Source organism: Apaloderma vittatum, unplaced genomic scaffold, assembly GCF_000703405.1.
Source record: "Apaloderma vittatum isolate BGI_N311 unplaced genomic scaffold, ASM70340v1 scaffold15955, whole genome shotgun sequence".
In the NCBI taxonomy this organism is placed as follows: Eukaryota; Metazoa; Chordata; class Aves; order Trogoniformes; family Trogonidae; genus Apaloderma; species Apaloderma vittatum.
Window position 1 is genome coordinate 32,001 of NW_009718940.1, and position 9,993 is coordinate 41,993.

Consider the following 9,993-nt stretch of genomic DNA (forward strand, 5'->3'; position numbering starts at 1 on the left):
GTATATTTGTTTGTGTTTGCTTTATAAGTTTGTCTGCTTTCACCTCTGCTTCCCTTTCCTTCCTGTCTGTGCTCTTTTTGACTTTGCAGTTGTTTTGAAATATTTCTAAGGGAAGTGTATCAGCATTCATTTTAATTATGATTATAAATTTTCACTCCATTTGATCTCATAAGGTGTTGGAAATGTACTGCACAATTGTATAATGTGTGTCACTCCATTGCCCTTGCACATGCAGCACTCTACTATTTGTATTTTCATGCTTAAGTTTAATTAAGTCCTTGTATTTGTGTTTCTCTACTAGTAGTAGTTGGAACAGAGCAGTCCTAACAATGATCTCTATCTGGGGCACCATGAGATTTCAGCTGGCTCATTCTCCTGCTTAGTCAGTCATACAACATTTGAGGAGTGTTTTGTATTTAGCTGAAATGCTGTACCACCTTTAATTTCTTTCATACTGTTTTTCTGTGTGTCTTCTATTGTGCCGTGGCCTTTCTTACAGTGTTTATGTGCAGCTACAACGTGTTTGTGGTCATCAGTAGGCTTCAGGTGCATGCAGCTGTTTTTCCTATTATGTTCCTTCATGTGTGGTGGGACACTTTGAGTCCTGCCGTTTAGGCTCACCTGTGAAAATGCTTTCTCCACCATGGACATAAAGCTGACAGCTCCACTGTAAACTGAGAGATGTGTGTCTTTGTCAGCACTTGATGTGTAAATTTGTTACTTACATTGAAACCTGTTTAGCTGGGGCTGTTAAAAAAAGCCTAATCATCTATCCAGGATCCATGTATCCTTTTGCTACTGCTGTCCTGTCATGTTCTCATCTTGATATTGTTTGCTATTTCTTTTCAGTGCTTTCTAGTACTTGCAGAGCTGGCAGCTGAACAGTACTTCTGGCATTCTCTCAGCATCAGTGCTAGAGGATCAAACATTGCAGGACAAGGAAATGAGCACAAAAATTGTGAGCACTCTACAAGTATTTCCAGCTTTCAGAGCCTAAACAAATATGATGCAAGCTTATCAGTCAGTCCTGCATTCATTGCCTATCTACCTGTACTCTTTCATTGGCTGCAAAATTAAAAACATGATTTGAGGAAAGGCCCTTTGGTGTTCCCTAACGTGCCCTCTGCAGGGAAAAGATGTGCATGTGTAGTTAGAGAAGCTCTATCTGGCAAAGTACCTTGTTTTAGAGTATCCCAGTTTCTTCATCTATTAAGATCAGTTAAGACTTTTTCTTTTTTTCCATGTGTTGGCTGGTCTAGTCAAGAGGTGGCGTCCCTGCCCATGACAGGTAGTTTGGACTAGATGATCTCTAAGGTCCCTTCCAGGCTAGGCCATTCTATGATTCTGTGATATAATGCTGCTAGTTAGCACTAAAGCTGTTGTTCCGTGAAACAGGTTGTCTTTTGAGGGTGATGCACATGAAACACTACCACTTGCCAGTTGCATCTGCTTGAAGTGCTCTATTAATGTATTAACCGTGGCTTACCCCACCCTGCTAATGCTGATAATAGCTTACCTCCTCAGTGGGGGTAAGTGTAATGCTTTGTGCTAGTGACTCTCAGCTGCAGTACTGTAAGCATTACACATGCAAAAGAGGCTCTCAGTGCCTCAAAGTTTAACTTTTGCAAGACAACAGGGAGGGAGGAGGGGAAAGATGTGATTTGGCATTGCAGCTGAACTGAAAAATACTTAGCTTGATTTGGACAGTGGAGAAGGACTTGATGTAGCTGCAAACATTCACACTATGTGGAGGAGTCTCCTTTCACTTTGGAAAAGACTCAGTTAGGTACTGCTACCTCACAAGAGGGTTTTATGAGCATTTATGCCTTATTAGCTCAGATGCCCTGAGTGACAGGCAGCGATACGTGGATGGTGGTGGTGACTGGTGGACCTGGCTGATGCTGAGACACTTCTGGGGGTGGAATCGCGTGCTCAGTTTGCCTTCCCCGCTGTAGATCTTTAAGGAAAGACAGAGATGTTTGCAGTCTGCTAGTAACTCTTCTGTTGGGAAAAACAAATGGCTCTATAGGTGAGTTTCAGTTTCTTTCGTGGGCTGATCTAATAGTATTATTTAAGTCACTTTCTGTTGGATTAGTATGATTTTAAAAGGGAAAGCAGTCAAATGAATAGTAAGAGCAGTTGGATCTTAATATGTCACATTTTCAGTTAAGTATTGTATACCAAATTTTTAGAATAGAAAAAAAAAAGTGCCTAAGGGTCAGAAACGTACCAAGACATCTTATTACTCTGATGACAACATAATGCCTTTTCCTTATTCCTGTCCTCTGCTGCCAATAAGCTATGTCTTTTGAATGCAGCCCTCAGAAGATGGCACAGAGAATTCCCCAATGCTTGTCCTATTGTGGCAAGAAATACTAGAAAATTGTCCCTGGGCATTTCTGTGTCCAGCTTGAACATCTTCTGGAGGAGTCTTGGGGCAAGACTTTCACTCCTTGCAGAGGGAGCTAGCTGGGAAGAGCTGGTGCAAAAAGGCTGGGAGTGGGGTGGAATACAGGGTGTCTGCCACCTCTAATCACTGTGATAATCCTTCTGGAAAAAATAAAAGGGCTTGCCATCTCTCCCCCCCGACTTTGATTCTAAAACATCCATCTCCATAGTTAAAACTGTCCATAATTCATGTTATTGAGTAGTTGTTTTGTGATCCTGCTAAGCCAGGACCAAGAAAGTGTGGAATGTAGATGCTTTATTGGTGCTACCATCATTTCTCTGCATAACTTTTGCATATATATTTAATGGGCAGTGTTTGTCATGATGTAAAAAAGATGGGGAAATCTAATGATTAGGTAATTGGATAACTACTTGTTCTGAAGCAAGTCCGAAAAATCACTGGATTTGGAGATATTACAGCAAGTGTCCCAAAAAGCGTGGATTTAGGATAGTAATTAACTGCTAGTTGCATAAGAATTACAAGATCACAAACTAAATTACTGTTATTAGCAGAAGTATTTGTTCTCATGTCAAGCTGTCAACCTGTTTCGCTGTTTAACCTTACTCTGCTATGTGCAAAAAAAATGTCATCAGATATTTTATTGTGAGTTTGTGATTTACTACTGTATTTTTTTCAGTATAATTGTTTCCTAGAAGAGCAATCATTTTTTGGTCCCATCCTCTTTAAATCAAACCTACAAAAGTGAAGGAACTTAAAAATAAAGGGGTTTTCTGGCTCTGAAGATACTGTATCAATTAATGCTGGATCTGAAATTGAAGGATCTCTGGAAGAATATTGCAGGATATAACTGCAACATATAAGTTAGCCCATACAGAGCTGACTTATAACAGCTTGTCACTGCAGTTCTACAGGTTAAAGTGCCATAAGTGCCGCTTGCTTTACACCTCTCCTCTGCTTCTGAAAGAGTTTAGAGAGAATTGTAAAATGGTGTGGCTTAGGGATCCCAGGCATGAAATAGACCCTTTGATTGCAGCTTAAGTGCGATCTGCATGTAGAGCATTTAATAACAAACGACTGATTGTGGGGTTATGTGCTGAATACCACGATGACAACAATAAGGAGGTTATTTGGTGTGTAACTGGCACTTGTTCTAGATAACTGTTGACTGATAAATTTCTCGTGGTCTTGAGCAATATCAAAGATTTCTGGAGCCTGACATCCGAATGAACTGTGGACAGAGCCAATCTATAAAGTCATGTCTTTTTAAACAATGTGTTGGTCATTTACTAACACTTTTGTATTGAATAGTGATAGATGGCCGACAGGGGGTTGTAGTTGGAGAATAAAAGACAAGACTGAAAATGTAAAGTGACATAGCTCAGAAGTGGAGGAGAGAGGAGATCTACTTCTCTTACCTGGTCCCCTTTGTTTCAGCAGGTCAGCTTCATGCTATAATGTCATAGTTGACCGATTGCCAGAATAAGATTAAACAGCCTTAGCCTCAAAGGCATCAAAAGCATGAAATGGCTTTGGGGAATGGTGTAATTCAAATAATAAACTTTAGTTTATAGCCAGTGCCTATTTAAAAACACTTGAAGAATTTTTGGTTTTGTATTGAAAAGAAGCCTAAAATGCATTGGTCTCTTCACCAAAAGAGGACTAAAGGAAAAATTCTGTGGTGGGATAAAAATCAGAAATTCAAATACCAGAATTTTGCAAAAGTCGGTGATAAATGCTTTCAGTGAAACATAAGAGAAGCATAATCCCAGTCAACTTTTATAATTATCTTGGATATCTCTGTAAACCAGGATCAGAAGACTGTTTACACTTCTCTGCGGCAGTAAAAATACCTAAGTGCATGCTCCACTCTGCCTGCCTATCCCACAGTGTAAAATTGCTCAGACCTTTGAGATCAAACCCAAATCCTGCTGTTGTGGAAGGAGTTGGGAAGCTGAGCTGAACCAAGCAGAAAGGGTTGATGTTACCCTGTCTAGCTCTCTGCTGCCAGTTTAGATGACATAGATTTTCTAGTGCCTTATCTGCCGGGCCCATATGAATGTCTTAGGTGTCCAAGAGCCTCTCAAATAGCACTAGCTGACCAAGTCTGGGCAAGTGAAGCAGTTCTTCCAGCCTACACGTAATGGGGAAGAGGATATGTTGCGATCTGAAGCACTGCTCCATCCGGTGCCGTGTTTGTAATCACGTGTTGGATCCTGGCTGGTGAACCTGGCCCTTGAGAACTTTGTGCAGAATTGGGGGAGAAAGGAGGGAATTTAAGGCAAGGATTTTTGTTTCCTGAAATAACGAAGAATGGAACATTAGTGGTGCTCATAACATTGAAATAAAACCAAAGTTCAAAGCTTAGAAGACTATTGACTGCTTCTCTTGGAGCTTACTTGTCTCGCAGCCTGTGGCTGTGCTCAGAGGCTTCTCAGCTGGTGGTGGGTACTCAAGTCCATTTCTAGGAGTTCGTAGGAGAGGATCTGTCTCTGCCCTGCCTTCTATGGGTTACAGTCATTTAGCCTTGCCCAGCTGCATGTCACAGTTCAAGACAATTTGTCACTTGGAGTTCTGTATAGCATAGTAATGGTGGCAGAGGGGACCCAGCAGCATAAAGTATTCTCAGCTGCTTATCCTTGTAAATTCAAAAATCATGCATGTGGTTTTCCCTTACAGCATTTTACTGTCTTCATTTATGTCACAACACTGTTGCTGATTGGTTACCATCTTCTATTTTTTATCTGCCATGCATTCCTTAATTGCTTAATTACTTGGTCTGCATATTTGGCACATGTTCATTCTCCAATAATAATGTAGTATTGCGCATTGAGTTCATGTGTGAGATGTGCATCTCTGAGTGATTCCTGCTTGGCACTTTGGGATTATGTGATATCCTCTTTGTGGGTGATGCATCTTCCCGAAGATGCCTCTGTTGGTTGTAATTAATTAACCACTAATACAGGTTAGCTTTTGTTCCAGGTACTGGGCAGAATTATCTGTGGCTACGTGTAAATACTCAAGCCTACTAGCTTTAGCTTTGATTTAATTGCTGTTCTAAGTCTTCTTTAGGGGACACCACTTCTTCAGTTGACAGAGTAAGCTGACTTCAGAAAATTTTCTCATTAGTATGATTCTATAACAGTGAATTCTTCATACAGTGAAATAAACCAAGAACATTATTGCTAAAAAATCCTCAGCAAGAGATTAAGAAAACTTAAAAGGAAAACTCAGCAGTATTAAAAATACTGTTCTTGCTTTAATTCAACATTAGATTCCTGGAGATTTCTGACCTGGATCAGTGTGTACATATAGCAGTAACAGGCTTATACATCTGTGATAATGTGCTGGAGTCAGCAGCTTCCTAGAATTTCCTCAGGTTTGTAAAACAAGCACAGGTTTTTGTTCCTAAGTGCCTCAGTACTTGCCTTCAAACTCTTCCTACTTAACAAGTTGATACAATAACTGTATTTCCCAATATCACTGTATTTAGTCAGTGATTTTATAACTAAAAGCCAAGCCAGTGTTCTGAAACCCAGTATTGTTTTAAAAGCTTTTTAAAAAAAAAATTTGCAGATTGAGTAAAATTATATTGTCAGATCATGTAGATTGGAAGAATCTAAGAACTGTCTGTCTTGCAGCACAAAAAAAACGATCAACCATGTGCATATGGAAAGAGAATTCCAGAAACTGTTGCCTTTCCCAAGTAATCCCTGATCAACTTAGTTGTCAAGAATCCATTGGTCTACACAGCTGTTATTGCTTACTTACGGATATGCTGAAATTTGTATGTATGTATGTGTGATGTAAAAGTAGTATCTTAACTTACCTTTTCTGCTTTCTCTAGGTGTTCTTCAGGCATTATTCTAGATTGCATAAAAAACAGTAGTGTACTATAGTTGAATTGGTAATTCAGAGATACAACTGTTTCCCCCCCCTGTAGTAAATAGAAGCTACTCTAAACTTTCTTGGACAAAACATTCATCTTCATTCTTTTCTTCTTTTTTTTTTTTTTTTCCCCAGTGGACAGTTTGCAGTGGTGAAAAAATGCCGTGAGAAGAGCACCGGTCAGCAGTTTGCAGCAAAATTCATCAAGAAACGCAGAACGAAATCTAGTCGGCGTGGAGTAAGCCGGGAAGATATCGAGCGAGAAGTTGGCATACTAAAAGAGATTCGACATCCTAATGTGATCACGCTGCATGATGTTTATGAGAACAAAACAGATGTCATTCTTATTCTGGAACTGTAAGTAGCTCTAGAGACCTGAGGAAGAGTAACAGAATATTTGTATGTTTGTTTTTAAAAAATAGACACTTTCTCTGAGAATCACAGTTATTTAATGGCTGTTCCTTACCACCCCCAAAAAAGATAGGTAATAGTCTAAGGATTATTTATTTTTAAGTCAGAGTTGTAACTTCTTGATTTCTGCACGTATTTTTCCCTGTTAATGCACTACAAAGATTTTACAAAGATGCAACATATTTGGGATTTTTTTCTGCTTGTTACTTTAATCATTGTTGATGTTATGGATCCAGAAAAATAGTCTGGAGCTAAATAAACTGATCTGAAGATAAGAGGGAAATAGACGTTCTAAGTGGAGATTAGTTTAGCAAGTTTTACTGTGTTTTATGTTGGTGAAGTGGCATCACTGAGTGCTTTTTCCGTTTTTTTGAAACCCACATAACAGAGAACAGAATTTTCCCAGTTCTGTCTTGTTGAAATATAAACTGAACTTTCATATCCTTGTTTTAGTTCCCATTTTTTGTCCAAGGTTATTGCTAGTGGATTGAGGTGAATATGTTGGCAGACAAATACTTCTGCATTGTTTCAAGTCTGACTTCAGCTTCCACAAAAATCCCAAGCTTAGGAGTTAAGCATTACTCACCCATTACAGTTTGACAGCGTCTGCTGGTGGGACACGTGTGTCTTCACATCATTTGTGTGCCTGACACTGTATTGTTGCCGTACTTGCGCTTTATCAGTTTCGTTGCTTTAGAATAAGCATTTTGTGCAAGCAGATGATTTGGTACCAGAATCTTGAGTAGTACTTGTGTCTTTTCCTTGGCTGTTCATGTGATTTTTCTTGTGTAGACTATGTCTTCCTGTTTACTCGCTTTGGTAAATGGTATTTCCACTTAATTTAAAAGGATGCTTCAGTCTTGCACATTTTCAGTAACATATGCGTAGATTTGCCATATAGATATAAAAACAAAATAGAGAAGTAGCTTCTGGAGTTTCTTCGTTTCTGTGGTGTATACATGCATGATACTGCTTTGTTATGTTAGAACACAGATTAACACCTCTAGTGTTTTTTGTTCAGAAGTCTTTAAATGTATCATGAGAACGCAGTAAATTAGTGTAATGCTTCTTCCTCTCCCCACTTCATACTATCTCTGACGTGTTTTCTGTTTATAACCTTACTGTTGGTGTATCGCTGCTTCTGCAGTGCTTTCTTTCTGCTCTGTAATCTGTCCAGATTAAATCACAGAATCATAGCGTCATTAAGGTTGGAAAAGACCTCTGAGATCATCTAGTCCAACTGTCTACCCAGCACCACCATGACCACTAAGCCATGTCCCAAAGTGCCAGGCCTACACGTTTTTTGAACACCTCTGGGGAAGGCAACTCTACCACTTCCCTGGGCAGCCTGTTCCAATGGCTCACTGCTCCTTCAGTAAAGAATTTTTTCCTAATATCCAATCTAAAGCTCCCCTGGTGCAATCTGAGCCCATTTCCTCTCATCCCATCACTAGTAACTTGTGAGAAGAGATGAACACCCACCTCACTACAACCTCTCTTCAGATAATTTTCCAGAGCAATGAGGTCTCTCCTCAGCCTCCTCTTCTCACACATGGACTAGTGTCTGGACTGGAAAACTGTGAGAAAGACTCAGTAATTGTGGACAATGGTAGGAGAAATGAGGCTTTCTACCTGGGATAGGAGCTCTTATGGCAGCAAGGTTGCTCTGTGTGTTTGTGTGTACTCAAGAACACACTGAATGGAAGCAGATACTGCTTCTGACAATGTGTGTTAGTATTTCGTAAGCTTGATGGTGTGAACTATTTGCATAGTGCGAATTGTTTGCATTGCAACTCAGCTAATTGTTGTGTGTAGTTAAAAACCCCGATACAGTTTTAGGTGGAGACTTTGTTTTTTTGCTTTTCCAAACTGCTGTGTGTTTCAAGTTGAAGCAGTACTGTTTGGGATATCATAAAGGTAATCCATTTATTTAGTTTGAGAGTTGAAAAGGAGAAGATGACACGTTAGCAAACCCTTTATAAACTGCATATACTAATTGCTGTAGAATTTTGTAATTCTCAAAATCACTGTGGTATTATGTAAAGCTATTGAAAAGGCAAATGATTGTCTTTTTAATCCCATGCTTAGACACATAAATATGTAATCCCTCTCTTTTAGTGTTTTAATATTCACATTTTGCCTGGAGACGTACTCCCCTGGCATTCTTTGTTCTTACAGAACAATTTCAAACAAACAGAAATAAAGCTGAAAGCTCATTAAATAACCTGTTTTTCCATTTGTCCTCAGAATCAATCCTAAGTGACCATTTTCTCTTGTGATTAGACCATAGCATTTTTGCTGGGACTTATGTTCCCTTATGACTCAAGATAAGACAGTATGCCACATGCAGACGGAATTTTCTGTATCTTAATTTTTCTAGAATTTAGAGGGAAACTAAATATCAACACTCCAGCTATGTATGAGATATTCATAACAAAACAAAAACACAGAAAGAACACTGCTTTCGTATTAGTAAGCAAGTGTAGTAACACACACAGCGGTGAGGAAAAGTGTCCCCACTTTCTGTTCTTGGCAGAAGCTGCAGCCCACAGACATCAAGCCGCTGCAGCTGCCCTTTCGGTGACTACCGGATGTTAATGTGCAGAGTCTCAGGGCAACAGCATCTGTTGCCTGTTCACTATTAATTTTTACCTCCTGGTTCAGCAAGAGGTTTGCAATATTGCGTGCAGCCTCCTAAACATGTTTCTGCATTATCAGATCAGCTGTTACTCAGAGGTGAGCAACTGATGGCAGAAATTTTCACATTGTTCCCTCACAGCAAATACTACATCACCCAGCAGAGTATTTAAGGTGGTAATTTGTGTGTAGAAATATGTGGGCAGTTAGTTATTTATTGCAGTGGCAAGGTCCTTGTAACACTCAGTGCAAAACAGAGCTACATATCAAAATCTTTGTCCACACAGATGTTTAGAGGTGTTTCCTCTCAACTACCTTGTAACAGGAAACTGTCATACAAAAAAAAATTTGCGAAACATTTAATTTCTGAAAATCAAATGCTTTTAAAATCAAATGCTTTTAAAATCAAATGCTTCCTTAAAAGATTCAGCAATCAGACACAAACATGAGATATCCATGAAGAGCCCTATTTTATTGCATCTTTTGGTACACTTTGAGAAATCTGGCATGTTTTCATATATCTAGGTCTTACTTAGTGGCAAGTGTCTCCTTGATTTGGAAATGACTTCTGAAATTCCCACTCTGTGGACCCTTTTCATCATCTTGCATGGAATGCTGTGCGTATTACACACAAACTGGAAGACACTCTT

The 9,993-nt window shown here is 39.3% G+C and overlaps 1 protein-coding gene across 1 annotated transcript in view; it reads left to right on the forward strand.

The window, feature by feature from the left end:
- Window positions 1-6,357: 6,357 nt before the first annotated feature.
- Window positions 6,358-9,993, forward strand: part of LOC104274740 (death-associated protein kinase 1-like) — a gene marked incomplete at both ends in the record, with an annotated part of 31,838 nt that continues 28,202 nt past the window's right edge. The window contains one exon of the mRNA XM_009870455.1: window positions 6,358-6,652. Within this exon, the coding sequence (XP_009868757.1) occupies window positions 6,358-6,652 (295 nt within the window). The remainder of the gene's footprint in view (window positions 6,653-9,993) is intronic.